The sequence below is a fragment of the Liolophura sinensis genome, chromosome 12 (genome assembly GCF_032854445.1).
Source record: "Liolophura sinensis isolate JHLJ2023 chromosome 12, CUHK_Ljap_v2, whole genome shotgun sequence".
Taxonomy (NCBI): Eukaryota; Metazoa; Mollusca; class Polyplacophora; order Chitonida; family Chitonidae; genus Liolophura; species Liolophura sinensis.
The window spans coordinates 2,100,033-2,122,171 of record NC_088306.1 but is presented as its reverse complement, the minus strand read 5'-3'; the positions used below and the strand labels follow the sequence as shown (position 1 = coordinate 2,122,171).

General features: G+C 40.7%; 1 protein-coding gene across 1 annotated transcript; it reads left to right on the top strand.

Annotated features, from left to right (window-relative positions):
* Positions 1-8,981: 8,981 nt before the first annotated feature.
* LOC135479597 (ADP-ribosyl cyclase/cyclic ADP-ribose hydrolase-like) lies at positions 8,982-21,953 on the top strand. Its single transcript, XM_064759486.1, has 8 exons — positions 8,982-9,358; positions 12,330-12,459; positions 13,960-14,047; positions 14,332-14,462; positions 16,141-16,214; positions 17,021-17,113; positions 20,222-20,308; positions 21,655-21,953. The coding sequence occupies exons 1-8, from the start codon at positions 9,183-9,185 to the stop codon at positions 21,794-21,796; spliced, it is 921 nt and encodes a 306-aa protein (XP_064615556.1). The 5' UTR covers positions 8,982-9,182; the 3' UTR covers positions 21,797-21,953.
* Positions 21,954-22,139: the final 186 nt, after the last annotated feature.

Sequence of the window (22,139 nt, the reverse complement as noted above, 5' to 3'; positions counted from 1 at the left end):
AATGCGATACTGGCTGGACACGCCACTCATCGGTCTATCAGTTTACAGCCAAAAATTCGACTCCCATGAAAATGGAATCCAGAAAGAAAGTGGGCATTTGGTTCATCATTTCTATTACTGGGAGTAATAAAATGATATCGAAAAATACCATCCTTGAAAAAAGTATACAGATAGTTCAAAAACAGCCAAGATAACCAGCAAATCACGGGAAAACAAACCTGTCTTACCTGCAGTGTGACGGCTGATCTAAGCGATGAGGCCGGGGATAATTCGTCTTTCACGAGCGACGTTACTTTCTGCTCGTATACACTCTTATATATCCGGCTGTTCTACGTTACAGAAATTCATATGTTAATCAGTTGCTAATTAAAGGTGTGGTTGTCTCAGTACCTAGCACGTACTTGTGGCTGCTGTCCATCGGTTTCTAACATAACGAGAACAATGAGGTCCTTCCCACTCATGGGCGTTTATCTCTTAGAGAAAAACAACGGAACCGCCCACCTGTCTCTGTCTAGTCCAGAAGTTCACGAAGTTTCTTCTCGCCTTTGTTTCCAGTTTGAGTGCATTTAATGTTGATTACAAAATCAATCTTTGGCAGTATTTAATGACATACTTGAATTTTCTACGGTAAAGGTTTTATGTACGTGAATCCGCCGTGACATATGTAGCAATGAATCAGCTATTTAGTTAAATTTACACAAATATTGCACTCAGCAACGAAGAACAAATTACATTGATATTTATCGGAATATACCTGAATATAACACACGATTATCTTTTCAAATCTAGCCATCCCTCCAAAATCTTAAACGTCGATTCAATCGACTTCAGCTCCTTCAAATACATATATAAAGCTGCATTCACATCAAAAACGTATCACGTGAGCGCAGATTTATTCAATGCTTTATGAATGACTTACAATGGCATTCGAAGAATTTAGACTTTCTTTCCCACCACATACTTCTTGATTTCAGATCGAGTATCACGTGAAGGCAGATTTATTCAATGCCTTGTGAATGACTTAGAATGGTATTCGAAGAATTTAGACTTTCTTTCCCACCATATACTTTTTGATTTCAGATCGAGTATCACGTGAACGCAGATTTATTCAATGCCTTATGAATGACTTACAATGGCATTCGGAGAATTTAGACTTTCTTTCCCACCATATACTTCTTGATTTCAGATCGAGTATCACGTGAACGCAGATTTATTCAATGCCTTATGAATGACTTACAATGGCATTCGAAGAATTTAGACTTTCTTTCCCACCATATACTTCTTGATTTCAGATCGAGTATCACGTGAACGCAGATTTATTCAATGCCTTATGAATGACTTAGAATGGCATTCGAAGAATTTAGACTTTCTTTCCCACCACATACTTCTTGATTTCAGATGGAGATTCTAGTCATTGGTGATACAGATTTAGTTCAGCTAAACGTCGATTCATTTTCAGCATTCATTTCTTCCAAAAACGTCAATTCATTTCGGAAAAATGCCATTTTATTTTCATCCGTCATTTCCTCAGCAAAACTTGCTTCCATTCAGTTCCATTGTGAAATGGTTGAGCAAAACATTTCAATTCCAATGTTTAATTCTTCAGTGAAATGTTGATTGTAAGCCTTTAATTGATGAGCAAAATCTTGTTTAGTTATCTCTGCACTGATTCATCTCACTTAATATTTTCTTGTGGTGAGGACTGGAGCCTGTAAGAGGAAAACCTTATTCAGCCCCATTCTCTTTACTGTCAATGTAACTAATAGTCTGTTCATGTTCTCCTGGCAGTGAACCCAAGTGCTGTTGAGTGGGAGAGAGTAAAAGTCACGTAAGTCAAGGAAAGTCTCGTGTTAAATCACGAGAAGACAAAACCTAGGGGGCAGTAACAAATACGTGATTAAGATTAGCGAGTTAACATCAGAGGTGGAGTCCATTGTTATGGACACTGCGGGGCATGTCGTACATCGGACGTGGAGAGAAAATTGTACAAGAGGTGAACTTGTAGGCGAAGCTTGCGTGACGTAACAAATCCATTATAATAGGATCACAAAGAACTGTGTGACTGAGCCTTGGAATTTATTCGATTTCCGACACAGATTTTACAATGGGACCTTAATCATGATTAAAACTTAGAGTGAATGATGTCAAATAAAATGAAAAGAGCATGAGCAGAAAGACCACGTATTAAACATACATACTTTTCCTGCTTCAACAGTGATGTGTAACAAGAATACTGTCGTTATTGCATGTGTCATCAGCCATATGTAGCCAGACGAGTTATTACATTGTCTGCGCGGCTTCATCAGCTGTGTGTGGCACGATTAGAGTAATCACACTGTCTTCGTCAGCCATGTGTAATCATACAGAACGGAGTTATCACACTGTGGTCGCTGCTTCGTCCGCCATGTGTAACTATATAGAACGAAGTTATCACACCTGTCGTCTCTGCTTCGTCCGCCAGGTGTAACTATATAGAGCGAAGTTATCTCACTGTCGTCAATCCTTCGTCCACCAGGTGTAATCATACAGAACGGAGTTATCACACTGTGGTCGCTGCTTCGTCCGCCAGGTGTAACTATATAGAACGAAGTTATCACACCTGTCGTCGCTGCTTCGTCCGCCGTGTGTAGCTGTATAGAACAAAACTATCACACTGCCGTCGCTGCTTCGCCAGACATGAGTAACTACAAAGAACAGAGTTATCACACTGTCGTTGGTGCTTTGTCCGCGATGTGTAACTCAGTAGTCCAGAGATATCATACTGTGGTGGCTGCTTCCTCTGCCATGTGTAACTATATAGATCGGAGTTATCACATTGTTGTATTTCCTAGACCGTCTACGTGTAAGTAACTTATCACACTCTCGTCGTTGCTTGGTCGACTAGGTGTATAAACCAGAAGGTATAAAGATTGTCGTCGCTGCTTCAGTTATGTGTGGCCAAAAGAGAGTTATCGACTGTCGTCATTGTTTGGTCGGTTAGGTATATAAACCAGAAGCTACATGAGATTGTCGTCGCTGCTTCAGTTATGTGTGGCCAAAAGAGAGTTATCGACTGTCGTCGTTGCTTGGTCGACTAGGTGTATAAACCAGAAGGTATAAAGGTTGTCGTCGCTGCTTCAGTTATGTGTGGCCAAAAGAGAGTTATCGACTGTCGTCGTTGCTGGGTAAGCTAGGTTATAAACCACAAGTTATATGAGATTGTCGTCGCTACTTCAGTTATGTGTGGCCAAACGAGAGTTATCGACTGTTGTCGTTGCTGGGTAAGCTAGGTTATAAACCACAAGTTATATGAGATTGTCGTCGCTACTTCAGTTATGTGTGGCCAAACGAGAGTTATCGACTGTTGTCGTTGCTGGGTAAGCTAGGTTATAAACCACAAGTTATATGAGATTGTCGTCGCTACTTCAGTTATGTGTGGCCAAACGAGAGTTATCGACTGTCGTCGTTGCTGGGTAAGCTAGGTTATAAACCACAAGTTATATGAGATTGTCGTCGCTACTTCAGTTATGTGTGGCCAAAAGAGAGTTATCAACTGTCGTCGCTGCTTGTTCGGCTAGGTGTATAAACCACAAGAGAGTTATTAGTTGTACCATGACGTTTTATTAGTTAAGTGACTGGAGGAAACCGGAGTGCCCCGATTAAACCACAGACCTTTGGTGAGTTACTGTCCTGAGGGGTGTTGTCATGAACATGCAGTTAGAAGACAACAATTGCCTTTTTCAATAGTTATGTGTGACCAGCATCTAAATGTTGGTTATAATGGCTTCGAAAATGTTTTATTTATACAATGACGTTCATTTTGCAGTTGTTGGAAGGATGCGAAGTAAACAACGGGCCATTGGAGAATTACTGACTAGCTCTCTCAATTGTGTCTTACTGTATTCCTTCATAAACCAGGAGTCTGTCGGTGGACTGAGCATCACCGAGGCCTGGTCCCTTTGCATTGTTTTAATGCTATCGTATGTTAAATGTGATGACAACACAGCATCTTGAGTAATTCTAGATCAGTGACGTCTAATATATTTTAATTAACATCCCTGCATATTTTTTCCCTAATTCTGCTTAAGCCAAGGGGCTAAATTGCTACTATTTATGCATTTACACGCACGGGTACTTACATACCTCTTTGTACTGTAATTCTGCCAATGTGCATCTGACTTCTTCTCTAGTTATGGTATAACACATCAAATATATTCCTCCAAAAGCTTTAACTTTTTTGGTGTCAAAAATTTTACTCCAACAATTTATTGCCCAGGTTTTATAACAGTGTCACATTCTAATGTCAAAGGTTACAGCTCAGAGGACAAAACCAGAGCAGTGACGACATGGTGACAGAATGTCTTAGAATGGCTCTAATTCTAGACCAGCCACATTGAATGAATTACATATAATACCAATTTATTCTTTTGATATTTCGTTCTACTTTAGTCATGGTGCAAGATGGAGTCTAAGTTGCTACTTTTAAAGCATCTTCAAAAAGAGTTATATATAATGAAACCCAATCGAGTCAAATTGACGAGACCATATTTCACCTATTACGTGTGAATATTTGCCAATTATTACACTGTCCTTACTGCTCCATGCTATAAGTTTTAGATATCGATGTCTTTGATAATCGGCTGAAGCCTATTAAGGCTATACTTCAGATGTGTTCCATGATTAACATTTTCCAATTCTTGCTATTAACTCATGCTAGAAAATAAAATCTCCTTGACATCCGATTGCCAAGTCCTAAACCACTTCCACTAAGCATCGCTGACCTTTAAACCTCGAGCGAGAATCGCGGTCTTGTTTACTTAACGTTACATTACTGCCCATCGCTATGTTCTTGAGCGTATCTATTTTCATCGTCCATGCATATCAAATGCTTTAATGGGTCTGTTTGGACTGAAAGCGTACAATAAGCGAACAGTTTTCTATGACTTGTCGTCTTGCCACAGTTCGAGCTTATAGTCCGTGGTCTGCTTGCAACAACAGAGGCGTGAGGCGGGTGTTGATAGCTGAGCATGCATGGTAAGCAGTTTGAGTCAATGTTTAATACAAATAAGGGGCCCCTTGGTGGAAAATGAGGAGTGTGGGAATGGGCTATAACACTGAAAGGTCATTGTGTTCTAGACGCTTTTAAGTCGATAATAAACTTGCGCAGCAAGAGGATGATGGAGTCGGATTTCACACATAATTGCCAGACGTGTGTAGACACCGCGCAGGCAATGTCCAGGTTCCCGCGCTCTCATTACATTTGCGTATATGATAGGGACTTAGTGACAATAAAGGGTGGAAGACGTTCATCTGGATCATTGTGCAGTCGCACGCTCGATAAAGTCTATCTGTCGGCCGCTAAATGAACACGGCGTGCCAGTAAGTCACACGTGTGGAGAAGTTCGTCAACATCTTGCCAAAGGTTGGTGGTTTACCCCCAGTACTCCGGTGTGTTCCACCCACAAAACTGACAAAGGGCAGTCAATCAGCCACTCAATCAGTCAGTCAGTGAATCAGTTCTGTGTCAGTTTTGTTTATTTCCTCGAAGCTTAACGTCGCTTTCATCAATACTTCTGGCCCTATCGTGACAACGTCTCCCTGTAACAGGCTTGTCTAAATGCTAACATCATGCTGCAGCCTCACTAAACTGCTACGCCGAGAACATCAGTCATGGCGTCTAAACGCTATGCTCTGAGGACATCAGTCATGACGCCTGAACACTACGCCGAGCACATCAGTCAAAACGCCTCATGCACTAAGCGCAATATCCTGCGTCAGATTCCCACAAAGCTGTTTCTGACTTCAGACAGAATCTACAGTACGACTTAAGGCCGATTCCACAAAGTTATTTCTGACTTCAGGCAGAATTTAAAATTCGACTTGCAGGCCGATTCCACAAAGTTATTTCTGACTTGTACGTGGGAAGGTCTGTCATCAACGTGCGGATGGTCGTGGGTTTTCCCTGGGTTCTGCCCGGCTTCCTCCATCGTAATGACCGGCCCTCGAAATGTGAAATATTCTTGACTACGGCGCAAAACACCAATCAAATAAATAAATCAATAAATCAATAAATAAATTAGTTAATTAATTAATAAAGAAATTCAAGCAGAATTTAGAATGCGACTTAAGGGCTAATTCCAAGCGGCCATTTCTTACTTCGGGCAGAATGTAGAGTATGACCGAAGTGCTTATATTGGACCCTAGAAAGCCTCTTAATTGTCAATATAAGACAAATGCCTTACAATTTCATCATAGGCATTATGACGAGATTTTAAAATCGACTTAAGCACGTACAGGAAAGGATTTATTGGAAATGGCTCTAGGAAAATATCAAGTTTTTGGGTTGTAAAATTTGCCAAACTCAGGATTGAACCGTTGTTTCGCATTTACAAGAATACATTTTTTGTTGATTTATCTGTTTCTGAGTACATTTGTACATTTCCTAATAGTTTTGTTTCACGCCATACACGTACACACGAAGGCGGAGCGTATATAGTATAGGTGGAGGAGGCGGAATGTCCGGTGTAAACCACCTAACTTGATACGTTACACTGAAGAACTTTTCCACGTGTGACATATGTCATACAGGTGGAAAGCTAGTGGCCTTCACGAACTGTATGTAATTCTACTCCAAACTAGATTTACATTAGTAAGTATTATTCATTCGTCGTACATACCTGTGCACATCTATTTAAAAAAATTAATTTAATTTTTATTTAATGTTTGATGATTTATTCTTATCATATACTATTTTGTAAATTTTGTAACTTTGTCAATTTGACTGAGGAGTCCGGACTCCTCGTAGTAATACACAAAAAGACGGTTGGGAAAAGGTTTATCAGTACGACAATGACGGAGTCATACAGTTAACAAAAGCCTGATCTCGGGTCCACGAAGCGATCTTTAATAGGCTTTCAAATCGCTTTTAAATTATTATTTCTTACTCAGCAGGGTTAAAATATTGCTTGACAATGTAAAATCTTTGTAAGTGTATAAAAATTTTGTGCTAAAATAAAGGAAAGGAACATACCAAATTTAATGATTGAAATTTTGACCTAAGTCTAAGATCGCTTCGCTGTCCCGGAATCAGAACCCTGAGTGTCCTATAGCACGTAACCAAGTAAATATTTATACACTTAAAACCATTAATCTGTCACAATATGTCTGAGTGAAAAGAATTCTATGACATACATAACAGAATTGTTCTGCATGTTAGTAGTAGAAAATGTTGCAAACTTGTCGCATTAGGGAGGTGGGATTCGGGAGCTGAAGGCATAACATCAGCGCATGAGCGTACGTCACGCGAGGAGGGCCAACGGACTTTGTCAGGAAAATTCAGGCACCAAGACCGACCACGTGATCACCCATGGGTCAATTTGGGCGCCGAGGAGCTGAAGGAGACGATATTAGTTTGGCGCGACATGGAGCTTAACCATGGGTCCCTTTTGGTGCGACATAGAGCTGATGGCGCTGCGCTCATTGGTCCGTTGGCGCTTTGCGTGACGTGCAAGCATGCGTTGACGTCATGCCCATGCGCCTAGGGAAGCGCGGACTTTATGACACACCTCCACCTCCCCAATCCCAACTCCCAAATGCGACACGTTTGCAACATTCTCTACTACTCCAGCTATTCTCTACCATTCTGTTGTTCCAACAGAATACCCATGTTGAAGTACCAGAAACGAGGCATGGATTTATTTATTTATTCGACTAATGTTTTGCATCGCACTCAAGGTTTTCACATATGTGCATTATCGTGGGGAGGAAACCGGGTAGACCCCACGGGGAAAACCCACAGCCAACCGCGCAGACTTTGGGAGAAACCCACAACCAAACAGACATTAACCGTGTGGCGAATAGAGGCGGGTAAACCGTGTGCCTTTCGTGACTTGTGTGGGATTGATTGAGAGATATGCACGGGAGGGTTTGGTAGTTTACTGATATTAACACCACTTACATTTAGGTCAGATTAAAGTCGAGTATTGACTGAGCATCCCCGTGATTTGTACTATATACTAGTATCTTTCCTTCTCCTCCCACCTACCCTTAACCCCCGAAGTTTATCACCTACTTGTCCATATATATCACTCGATATACAAGTACCGCCCACGACCCGTTGATTTCGCTGAACAAAGGTCAACGGCACGTACTATGAAAATCGTGTTAGCAGTGGAGCATATGTAGACGGGAGATCGTAGAGATTAAATAAACATATGTATCTCTTTGTACGGTCAGCCACAGTGGCTATATATACAGTTACAATTCTATATACAATTATAACGTGCAACTGCGTACAGTCCTGGCTGCACATATACTAGTACACAACCAGAGTAGTGAAGCAAGCATAAACGTACGAGAGCACATCTTTTCTCGAATACTCCCGCAAGACCAGACGTCAATGTCTCTGTATGTTATTTTAACATGGTCCCCACAAAAAACACTTTTCATCGTTAACTTCATGTATTTGATGTCGGGATACATTAGAAATATGTATTTCTCTATTTCATTTAATTGTAGTTTGAGCTCATTTATTCCTTCTTATATATGACTGCATACGAGGAAACCGAAGCAGCACTGTAAGGAATTGTCCGTGACTGACTTGCTGGCTAACAGACACCCTGATTCAAAGTCGCAACAAACTATGGCAGGAGCTGGTTTAGAACTCACGATCGACCATATGGACCAAAGGCCATCTTGATAGTCCTTTTGTGAATATCAGACGCCTTGGCACGCTATGTATTGTTCGAAAAGTAGAACAGGACGGTTATATCCGGTCTTACTTTGGGTAATTCCCGGTCGTCTTGTCATGAAGACCGATCAGTCACGTCACTGATGGCCTGTTCCGGCTTCCATACTGTAAGGCCATCCGGGTTGCAACCATTGGTGCAACAGGCCTATATAAACATGATTTTCATAGTCATTTTTACGAAACTGGAGCATGGGCGTATTATATATATATATATACCTGGGGTGTTTTTAAAGTATCTAGTCGTAAACTCTAAACCGACGGGATATGAAATCAAATTTAACTTGAGCTTTAATAAGGCTCTCAGTCATTCCTAAAGCTCCGGTGGTATATTCCGATCTGTTTGCTGTTGCCAGCCGCATCAGACATCCGAAAAGCTTACTTAATTCAGATTAGAAATAATCTACAAACGCGTCTTCTGTGAAGCAGTCTAATCGGATTAACTTCTTTCCCCGGGATGCTGTTCGTCGTGCTGACCGCCTCGCTTCTCGTGGGGAGTAGCCTGGTACCCGGCGCCCAGTGCCGCAGTTGCGGTCAGAGCCTGGGCACGACCAAAAACTTCGAGGATATCTTTAAAGGTCGCTGCTATGACTATGTGGAGAAGATCAACCCTCAAGCGTTCTGCGGTAAAAAGTAAGTAAAGGAAGCAGAGTTTATGCCACCGCCCATGTACCTTAACGTGCGTCTTTTTCCCCAATTTATTCATTTTTATTCGTTTTCGTTGAGGGGGGTGGGGGGGAGCTCCGTGGCCGAGCTAGGTGGTTAGCCAGCCAGTACGGCGCATTGACCCGGGAGCACTCACCACAGCGGTCGCTGTGAGCAAATCCAGCTCATGCTGATTTTCTCTCCGGCCGTATACATGGAAAGGTCTGCCAGAAATTTATACGTTGAGACTGAGTTTAATTTATCATAAACTGGAACAACGGTTAATGTTACCTACTCAATATCCACCCACACCCCCATATAGCTTATAATAGCATAGCTCTTGACAAATCCCCCATATCCTATACTTTTCATCGTGAGTCCACGTATAGCCTATTTACGCCTTTTTTTACATTCAGACAGTCCGCTTCATGGGCGATAGATCCAGGTTCAATCCTAGGTCGGGTCACGCTTAAGACCTTAAAAGAAGAAGTTGAAGCTTCCTCACTTCACTAAGGGGGAGTGCAACGACTGGTTGACCCGTATCAGTAGAATGACTAGGGTGGGGTAGCTTACTTTGCCTTCGGTAGGTCGTCTCAATGAAGCATTACAAGAAAAAAAGAGCAGTGGAAATCCGTCCTGCAACAAGGAGGCACATTACATGCACTCTAAGGATTCCTTCACTCCATATGAATGAAAAATTGTTAAGCACGACGTTAAGCCCCACGCACTCCCTCACTCCCGAATTGAAGAGTGCTGGGGCAATCATTATAAAAAAATACTGCCACGCACTTGTTTTAAGCAAGTCAAATATAACCAATTTCTCAAAAATTGATCAAATTTTTACCTGTTTTGGATAGACCTGAAATACCCACCTACTACAAGAAGATATCATGGTGACAAAATGCTGACTTTACCTTTAAAAATAGAGCTCAAACTAATTTGAATTTTTGTTATGTTGTATGTAGAGAAAAGTGCATGTTACTATAGTGTTAACACACAAGAGGTTTGGGCACAACTTTGAGGTTACTGGCAAATTTACAGAGAAAATCAATGCGCTCGTATACTCAGAAGCTAATAGTAACTGCCATAATTAAACGTGTCAGTGGCAAACGTTGTCATGGTGATTACTGTTAATATGGCTGGCATGTTAGCTTTGTGTAACAGAGAAATAAAACTATAATCTGCTGATATTCACGGACACATCGAGCGTGTGTTATAGCCTACCACAAAAGTTCTTACATTTGAGCTACATACAGGAAGTTATTATTGGGCAAAGTTCAGAATGTATGGAAGCCAGTTAGTGCCAAGGTTAAAACAAATAGAAAAAATATCTCGTAATTACGTAAGCCCCAGAATAATTTTCTCGTGATTACAAGATTAAAATAAAGAAATGTAAGGTATGCGTGACTTAATAGCACACGATAGTTGGGATACAAACAATTATACCGGTAGTTTTGTAGCTGCTAGCTAAACAGTTAGAAACCTTAAGCATATATGGAAAAAGATATGTGTATAGCATACGTTGATGTTGAATTCACAGTTTACTTAGACTATATGTTAGCCTTATTAAGCAGAGTCTTACTATAAGATCTATTTCTTTATTTATTTGGTTGGTATTTTGCGCCTTACTCAAGAATATTTCACTTAGGCTTGTACGACGACTATTAGCACTATGCTGAGACTAGACTGTGCCGGTTGTAATGGACTCATTATATACCATTCAGTGAAACACGTTTATGACAGCACAAAACGAAGTTCTTGGACTAGGCTGAAAACTCAGGAAGAAACTAACTGGAAAAGTTCACACTGCACCTGTGGTGCATCACAATATGCATAATCCTTTAATGAAGCAGGAATTACGCAAATTGGCATAAAACATAATGGAATACACAATTGTGGAACAAACATGGTGAGTGAGTGAGTGAGTGCTTGGGGTTTAACGTCGTACTCAGCAATTTCTCAGTCATATGACGACGAAGGAATCATTAGGGTGCATGTACGTGTAATGCGCCTCCTTGTTGCAGGACGGATTTCCACCGCTCTTTTATTTAGTGCTGCTTCACTGAGACGACTTACCGAAGGCAAGTAAGCCGCCCCGCCCGAGCCATTATACTGATACGGGTCAACCAGTCGTTGCAGAACAAACATGGAAGAAAATTTGACTCCAATGGTCTTTACAGAAAACAAAGCCTTTAAAGCAAAAATATCAGAAATTCTTGTCCCGTATTCTGACAACGGCAGAATTAAAATGTAATGACAAATGGTGTAATAACAAATGATGTAATAACAAATGGTAAAATAACAACAAATGGTGTAATAACAAATGGTGTAATAACAAATGGTGTAATAACAAATGATGTAATAACAAATGGTGAAATATCAAATGGTAAAATAACAAATAAATTGAAATTAACATCAATGCATTTTTTTAACCTAATTTTGCTTAAGCCGTGGTTTATAGGGGGCGTTTAATTTGCCACTATTTATGCATTTATATGAACAGTTAGAATAAAACCGTAACTGAGGTACACTGACTAGAGGCTGCATTTCACAGGTTACGTGCGACCATTTTACTCTGTGCTGTAAATACATGTAAGTCTTTGGTTGTGTAATGTTGAGAATTTGTTTGTGGCTACTTAATGTTTGAACATTTAAACGAACTGTTGGAATAAAACCATGACTGAGATATACGAGTTACGAGTTACGAGTTACGTGTTACCATTTGTCAACTATCACAATGTCTTCTCTGCCTTGGTTTTACTCTCCATGTTGTGGTCATTTTAACAGGAAGATTAATTTTTTTCAGTGTAGCATGAAAACGAGGCACAGGGACCAGGTCACTGGGATGTTTAATTTGATATATACTACATTTTAGGATTTTATGTCTTTAATGCATTAACAGAGTCAATGTTCCCTGAAGGGCGTTCAATGTGCGGATTTTTTCTTTTGTGTTTCACAGAAACAAGAGTTGTGATGAACTCTGGGATACTTTTAGGAGCGCATTCACGAACACCAGTTCCTGTAACACGAGCGCATATATGTACTCGGCCTTTATCAATGCCTCTACACATTCTCTACCCCGAGGAAAGGTAAGTCATGCACTAATTATGTAACTCCAGGGAAATATGAAATACTGAAATATTCTTGAGGACGGCGTAAAACATCAATGAAATAAATAAATTATTTAGCTATTAATTACTTATTCGGGACCCAACTGGGCCACATGGTTAAAGCTCTGGCTCACTACGATTGCCCCTGATCAATGAGGGCGCAGGTTCGAATCCAGTTCCCACTGCTTTAGATTCGGCGTTAAGTCAGACGGTTTGTCATTTACTGGACGAAGGGCAGTGGTCTACTTTAGTCTTCTCTACAGACATGTATATAATCATGACTGCCGCACTCCAGAATATTTCACTTATACGACGGCGGCCAGCATTGCGGTGGGAGGAAACCGGGTAGAGCACGGGGAGAAACCCACGACCATCTTCATGTTGCTGACAGACCTTCCGACGAGGAAGCCAGCATGAGCTGGACTTGAACTCACAGCCAACGCAGAACCAACTGAACCTCAGAGACCCCCCCCCCCCTCCCAAAAAAAATTTGAATCAACAAATTCTTCAATCAGTTATGGTCTGGATTTGTATTGATGTATCTTTTGCTTCAAGGGCCAGTGTTTTTGTATGCAAGTAGTTTGAATGAGAGAGAAACTACTTTTGTAGAGAAAATAGTTTATTTACTAAATAGGCCCATTATTAGCTGACAAATGTTTTCTCTCTCTCTCTCTCTCTCTCTCTCTCTCTCTCTCTCTCTCTCTCTCTCTCTCTCTCTCTCTCTCTCTCTCTCTCTCTTTCTTTCCTTTACAAAGTCATCTTTTGGCAGCCGAATTTTGGCATATAGATAAGATTAGTTAATTAAAAGATTGATTTAAGTTAATTGGAAGAGGAAACCTGAAATGCGCTCGGTAATGCTGCGTCAGATTAAATACATGTATCCTGTAAATAGGCACGATCCGAAAACTGCGCCTAAATCCTGGTTTTATGTGTATATTTCTGTAAAGTGTTTCATTTATTTCAGCAAACGGTTAGGTGTCTTCATGTTTTTTTCATGATTTTCTTGATCTTGGCCCTATTATATTGTATTCCTGCATAAACCAAAGTTCTGCTGGTGGACTAAGCATCGCCAAAGCCTGGTCCCTTTGCTTGGTTTTGATGTGATTTTATGTTATATGTGATGACAGCACAGCATTTTGAATCATTCTGGACCAGTGACCTCTAATAAATTGCAATCAACATTAGTGCATTACCTAATACTGCTTAAGCTATGGTGGTGGTGGTGGTTGGGGGGGGGAGGTGGGGTTAATTTCTATAATATTTAATAACATCTTTTACATGAACAGTTAGAATAAAACCCTAACCGAGGTAATTTGACAAGAGGCCGTATTTCACTAGTAACCTGTGACTATTTTCCAACTATAGATCACACTGTCGTCGCTGATCTGATGTTACTCTCTATGCTGTAAGTCATTTCCACTGCAATACTGTCGAATTACCCTAATACCCTACTCATTCCCTTATACTTCTTGACCCCAGAGTATGTTTTGGCAAGGTGTCTCAGGGTTTGTCCACGAACTGACGTATCGAGGAAAGCGCTACTTCGCCTTAGAGGACACACTTTACGGTGAGTTCCTAATTGTCGCTTCTTATCATATCGCAGATGCCACAAATAAATAAGATAGCACAAAATTATATTTCTCCAAGAGATTGATGCCAGATGTAGTACCTGGGTCAAGAGATTGTAGTCCCTCCCAAATTTGTGCGCAGGCATCGTTGGTGAAATGTAAGCGGTCTATTTCCGCAATGGCCCACCTATGTATTGGTAAACAAAAGCAAGAAGTCATGTTATCCACCTAGCAAATATACTGAATGACAGTTCTCTCCCCTTACTTGTTCCACGTCATACAGGTTACACTCTCAATCAACTAAACTGGTGCTGGTCAGGAGAGGCCGGAGACTTTAATTACACACTGTGTCCCAACCGAAACGTGTGTCCCAGTGGCCCCAAAACGACATACTGGGAGGCTGCCTCAAGGGAGGTAAGTCCAACAATGCGCATTTTCTTAGAATTTATTTTAAGAGAGGTTGATCGGGGTTACAGGTTCGTCGTCCAAAAAAGTGCAGCCTTTAGTAAATACAAGAGGAAAACCACTCACAGAGCAGAAGTGGCCAATCAAATAAAATTAAACAGTGAAATGATTAGTTGTTAACGTTCCTAAAGCATGTTCCTGTTCGTCTTTCACAAAAGCGCAGCCTGTAGTAAATACAAGAGGAAAACCCCTCACAACATAACGTATTCACTCCAGTGATTAAATAGACAAATGTTTAGTTCTAACTGTTTCAACATCAGGACAAAAATGCAGAAGTTCACATGTATATCCAGCGATCACCCACCTGTTTCTCAAAACTTGCAGAGCAGTCTCTGCCACAGCAACAATGAAGTTTTTCACGCACGATATGAAGCTTACGAAGAATTAACAAAGAATTAAGAATTAACAAAGTCGCCTTTCGGTAGTTCATTTCCTCTGAGACCAGTTATAGACGTCGTATTCAGCCTTATGACTTGCTCAGCCAAAATTTGTTTCACATGTGAAAATTTACAGAAAAATAGAAAGACTACATCCATGCGTGATGAAAATGTATAGCGCACCCTAAATGTAAAATAAAATGTGAAAAAGCCATGGTGCTTGCAAAAATGACGAAACAAATCCTTAGCGCTGATGTGCATGTTTCGTAACGTTTCATTTATCTTTCATTTATCTACTGTAGCCTCTTTAGGATAAAGCAAGCTGGAACATTACGCCACCTTCATTTATCTACTCTAGCCTGTGTGGGATAGGACAAGGTGAAACAATACACCACCTTCATTTATCTACTCTAGCCTGTTTGGGATAGGGAAAGGTGGAACATCACGCCCCCTTCATTTATCTACCCTAGCCTGTTTGGGATAGGGCAAAATGGAACATCACGCCCCCTTCATTTATCTATTGCTAGCCTGTGTATGATAGGACAGGATGGAATATTACGCGGCTTTCATTTATCTACCCTAGTCTGTTTTGGATAGGACAGGGTCGAACATTACGCCACCTTCATTTATCTACTCCAGCCTGTGTGGGATAGAACAAGGTGGAACATGACGCCCTATTCATTTATCTACTCTAGCCTGTTTGGGGTAGAACGGGGTGGAACAGTACGCCACCTTCATTTATCTATTGCTAGCCTGTTTTGGATAGGACAAGGTGGAACACTTCGCCACCTGCATTTATCTACTCTATCCTGTTTGGGATAGAACAGGGTGGGTTATTACGCCGCCTTCATTTATTTACTGTAGACCTGTTTGGGATAGGACAAGGTTCAACATTACGCCACCTTCATTTATCTACTCTAGCCTGTGTGGGATAGGGCAGGGTAGAGCAACACACTGCCTTCATTTAGGATAGGATGGAACATTACATTGGCCTTAATTTATCTAGCATTTGGCTAAAGCGTTGATTTTTCCCACAACCCATGAAAAACTAGGTTGTGGGTTCGATCCCATCTCTCTCTGGTTCGATTGCGTGGCTTTAATTCAGGTATCTGTTGAAGGGGGTTGGTATACCCTGAGAACTCCTGTTTTCCTCGGCCTATATAAGAAAACTCCTATGTAAGACGTAAATCACCAAAGAGATATATTATAAAAATTAATAAATAAAAATAAAATAAAAATTTGTTTTTCAGTTCGCCAAGGTGGCTTCAGGTACGGTTCAGGTCATGATCAATGGAAGTCGGTTCCCTCCTTACAACAGGACGGGGTAAGTCAGCGTGTACATATACACGCACATCTCATAATCGATTGCCGCATATTCTGTTAAATGTTAAAAAAAAACAAAAAAAGAAAGAAAGAAACCCCATAAAACCCTGACTGAGGTAAAGTGGCCGTATTTCACCGATTACGCGTGAACATCTGCCAGCTATCACACTGTAGTCGCTGCTCTGATTTTACTCTTTATGCTTTACGTCTATCACACTGACGTCGCTGCTCTAGTTTTGCTCTGTATGCTGTACGTCTATCACACTGTTGTCGCTGCTCTGGCTTTACTCTTTATGCTCTACGTCTATCACACGGTTGTCGCTGCTCTGATTTTACTCTTTATGCGTCACGTCTTTCACACTGTTGTCGCTGCTCTGATTTTACTCTTTATGCGTCACGTCTTTCACACTGTTGTCGCTGCTCTGATTTTACTCTTTATGCCTTACGTCTATCACACTGTTGTCGCTGTTCTGGTTTTACTCTTTATGCTGTACGTCTATCACACTGTTGTCGCTGTTCTGGTTTTACTCTTTATGCTGTACGTCTATCACACTGTTGTCGCTGTTCTGGTTTTACTCTTTATGCTGTACGTCTATCACACTATATGCTGGTCATGCTGTACATCTTTAATTATATGGTATTGTTCTGCTTCGGTGTTGCCAATGAATTCAGTTAATAGTCTAGCTTTTAATTCGGGAAAAACGTGCACGACAAATCTGAACGTGTCTCCTGGCGTAATGATCGTTGATTACAATGTCAGAGGTTCGTGAAGCAATTTGATCCACGGGATATTCACATTTGTCGCAGGTTTTTCGGCAGAGTGGAGTTACCGGCCATGAATACATCCAAAGTGGACAGGATTCGTATTTTACTCGCCCACGATCTAAAATTACATGTCGTGTAAGTATGCTCTTGGAATTTTTCGTTAGAAGATACAGATTCTTTTCACATTTGCCACGATGTTATCTAAAAATTTATTAATGGAAGGAAATAGGCTGGACCAAGTTTGGTTGTATTTACAAACTCCAAGGCCGGCGTCTAGTGCAGTTTACAAAATCGTCGCCAATGGGCTATCTTGGATTTTTCTGGATTAAATAAAATAAATGCCTATTTCCGTTCGTTATGATAGTTAATTACACAAGTTACTTTCCTTGAATGATGCACACTTCATTAAACGACTGCTGATGCGTTAAGTACGTGTGCCCTACTTGTTCGCTCGTATGTTCGATGTATACAATCACTATGTTCGATCCAGTAAAATAATTTAGCAGACACATTTATCACATATTCTGCATGAGTGTAGCCTAAATATGCATTATCGTTACCCTTGGTTGTTTTTGTATAAAATGACGATCACGACGAAAGATACTTTCACATATTATTCCTGGTACCGTTGTGGCACACTGACGTCGGGATATTCTAAGGAAGTGCGATCATTACAGAATAAAGATTTTTTTACAATTTTGCAAGGTAAACCTTTATTTTTTGATTTAATAACTTGCTGTGTCTTGGCAAAAGCGGGGATTCCCCGAAGCTATAGATACAGGCGACAACTGATGGCCACGCCAGACTCCGCCTGCCTTGAGCTGCTCGAGTTAAGGGAATGAATTCGTACACACATAATGAGCATTAAAGGCCATGGTGTAATGTATGCTGATCTGCTTGTTAACAAGGTCACGAGGAGGGAATCACCCTTCTCATGTAATACCAAACGCATGTTAAAGTTGTGCAGATAGTTATTACCAGTTTGCATGAAATGTGACTAATGCCATTTTTCAACACTCAAGACAAAGATCTTTCAATAACAAAAAAAGTCTGGAGAATGATAATTTTCAATGACACCTCTACGGTTTTCTCTGTCCAGTGCGGGCCACTCTGATTACCCTCTAATTGGCGTCTTAGATTTTTTCTGTCCGTGTGGGCCATTTTGACTACCCTCATTCAGCCTCTAGGGGTTTTCTTTGTCTGGTGGGGGGCTACATTTGGGCCTCTGGGGTCAAGTGCGGGCCACTTTAACTACCCTCAGATCGGCCTCTAGGGTCCAGTGCGGGCCATTTTGACTACCCCTCAGATCAGCCTCTATAAGGTTTTCTCTGTCCAGTGCGGGCCACTTTGACTACCCTCAGATCGGCCTCTGTGATTTCTCTGTCCACTGTGGACCACTTTGGCTACCCTCAGATTGACTTCTAAGGGCACTTTAACTACCCTCAGATCAGCCTCTAGGATTTTTTCATCCCAGTGCGGGCCACTTTAACTACCCTCAGATCAGCCTCTATGATTTTTTCTTCCCAGTGCGGGCCACTTTAACTACTCTCAGATCAGCCTCTAGAATTATTTCTGCCCAGTGAGAGCCACTTGGACTTTTGACTACCCTCAGATCAGCCTCTATAAGGTTTTCCCTGTCCAGTGCGGGCCACTCTAGCTACCCTCAGATTGACCTCTAAAGGGTTTTTTTTTTCCTGTCCACTGCGGGCCACTTTGACTACCCATAAATCGGCCTCTAGGATCCAGTGCGGGCCACTTTGACCATTCTCAGATCGATCTCTATAGGGTCTTCTTGGTCCAGTGCGGGCCACTTTGACTACCCTCAGAACGGCCTCTAAGAGTTTTTCTCTGACCACTGGGGTCAACTTTGGCTACCCTCAGATCGGCCTCGCGTGGGGCGAAGTCTGCTTTTGACAACAGCAGCAGTTTAGTTTTAATTTTTTACATTCTGTATTTTAACATGAGCTCTTCATTTAACGAGGTCCTGGGCACCGTCCAGTATCAAATCTCTGCTTCATTCAGTATCAAACCTGAGCGCCAAATCGTCATTGGCGCCTAACGATATAAATAGGGCCCTTAAAACTCACTTAAGGTCCAATTCAAATATTTAAATGACACAAGTTTGATATAATTTTTAGCAAGAGAAGAAGGTAACACTTCAGTGGTGTGTCTAATGATGGGATGTCTAATAATGAGATGTGTAATGATGGGGTGTCTAATGATGGTGTGTCTAATGTATCTAATGATGGTGTGTCTAATGATGGGATGTCTAATGATGGGGGTTCTAATGATGGTATATAATGATGGGGTGTCTAATGTGTCTAATGATGGGGTGTCTAATGATGGGGTGTCTAATGTTTCTGATGATGGGGTGTGTAATGTGTCTAATGATGAGATGTCTAATGTGTCCAGTGACTGTGTGTCTAATGTTGGGGTGTCTGATGTGTCTAATGATGGTGTGTCTAATGATGGATGTCTAATGATGGGGTGTCTAATGTGTCTAATGGTGCTTTATCTAACGATGGTATGTCTAATGATGGGTGTCTAATGTGTCTAATGGTGATGTGTCTAATGATGGGATGTCTAATGATGGTGTGTCTAATGATGGTGTGTCTAATGATGGCGTGTCTAATGATGGGGTGTCCAATGATGGGGTGTCTAATGATGATGTGTCTAATGATGGGATGTCTAATGATGGTGTGTCTAATATGTCTAATGATGGCGTGTCTATTGATGGAGTGTCCAATGATGGGGTGTCTAATGATGATGTGTCTAATGATGGGATGTCTAATGATGGTGTGTCAGATGTGCCTAATGATGGTGTGTCTAATGATGGGGTGTCCAATGGTAGGGTGTCTAATGATGGTGTGTCTAATGTGTCTTATGGTGGGGTGTCCAATGATGGGGTGTCTAATGATGATGTGTCTAATGATGGGATGTCTCATGACGGTGTGTCAAATGTGTCTAATGATGGTGTGTCTAATGATGGTGTGTCTAATGTGTCTTATGGTAGGATATCTAATTAGTAGTAGTAGTTTCATTACAGTTCACGGTTCATTTTATTTTCGCTATTTTCATGTTGTATGGAATATAAGTACTGATGCAATGCTTCAGAATGGTAAACTAATGGACTCAGGATAGTGTGATGCTATAGTGACAAATGCTATGCTAACGTATAATGTACAAATCTCATTAATTTTGGCTCCATCTCAATAAATATCTGGTTTGTTGTGTGGTTTTCAGAGAAGACTGTAACGGAAAATCAATAACAGAGCTGAAGGCAGATATAAAGGCCCGTGGTATGGAAGTGGAGTGTACTGACGACCCAAAGTACGTTACATTGCGTTATTTATTTGATTGGCATTTAACGCCGCACTCAAGAAGTTTCTATTAATATGACGGCGGCAAGGTTATGAGTAGAGTGAGTGAGTGAGTGCTTGAGGTTTAACGTCGTACTCAACAATTTTTCAGTCATATGTCGACGAAGGAATCATTAGGGTGCATGTACGTGTAATGTGCCTCCTTGTTGCAGGACGGATTTCCACCGCTCTTTTATTTAGTGCTGCTTCACTGAGACGACTTACCGAAGGCAAGTAAGCAGCCCCGCCCGAGCCATTATACTGATACGGGTCAACCAGTCGTTGCACTATCCCCTTCATGCTGAACGCCAAGCGAGGAAGTTACAACTTCCTCTTTTAAAGTCTTAGGTGTGACTCTGCCGGTCCCGAAAGGTTATGAGTAGCGGAAACCTATGTGGTTCGAATAAACCACATCAAGTTTGCTAAGCACCTAAGAAAGCTCCTGACTAAAACCACGGTCGAAACAGAGAGAACTGCATTCGAACACACGACTTCATTGACCACGTCTTTGGCAGCCTCTGAGAACAAGAGCTTTAAAATGTCATATCAGAGATTCTTGGGAAAAACTCGATCAGCGCATGCGAATCCCAATGCATTTTGTTATTATTTTAGAACACCCCAAACACAAAAAACCCACAAAACTCGCTTTGCCTTTGCACTTGTTACCATTCAAAATCGGTTTAAAAATTCCTAAAATTTATAAAGCGGGTTGAATTATAACCTTATCACACTTTATAGTGATGTTGACAATATACATAATACGCACAACCTTATCACATTTTACAGTCATGTTAGCAATATACTTAGTACACATAACCTTATCACACTTTATGGTAATGTTGATAATATACTGAGTACACATGACCTGTTCACACTTTACAGTCATGTTGACAATATACATAGTACACACAACCTTATCACATTTTACAGTCATGTTGGCAATATATATATATATATATATATATATATATATATATATATATATATATATATATATATATATATATATATAGTACACATAACCTTATCACACTTTAGAGTCATGTTGATAATATACGTAGTGCACACAACCTTATCACACTTTATAGTCATGTTGACAATATATATATAGTACACATAACCTTATCACACTTTACACTCATGTTGACAATATACATAGTACAGGCACGAGCGTGATGTTTACTGAAAGGGAATAATTTGAGCCATGCTCAGTAAATACAGATAATTTGATTGGGCTAGCAATATAATATCTTTCATTATCTTTCATGCAGTCAAGTAATCAGGAAATAAATAAATAACCTCTTGGTCGTTTTTCAGGTGGGTCCGATTTTACATGTGTGTGGATCATCCAAACCACCCCATCTGCAAAAATTTAACCTCAAAGGCTCATTCCAACACAGCGTTTGGAGTTGTACTATATATTTTGTTGTTCAGTATTAAAAACATGGTCAGCAGGTGAAGCATCCGATGTAACGTGGATAGAACTTTGTCGTCAAACGATGCGTGTAAGGGCAGCATGGTAAATAATTACATAGACATACTATAGTCTTTTTGACTCATGTATATATACAAAAAAGTCGCGTGAAACGCCTAGTCAAAAATAAAACTTATTTGTTTCTTTATTTTACTGATACTTATTTATTTTTCTAATTAGTACTTCACTTATAGGACAGTGATTAAATTTATGGGTGGAGGGAACCGTAAAAATGCCGAGGTGTCTTTCACCTATGCGGTCGCTGTGAGTTAAAGTTCAGTTCATGCTGGCTTCCTCTCCGGCGGTACGTTTGAAAGTCTGCAAGTAA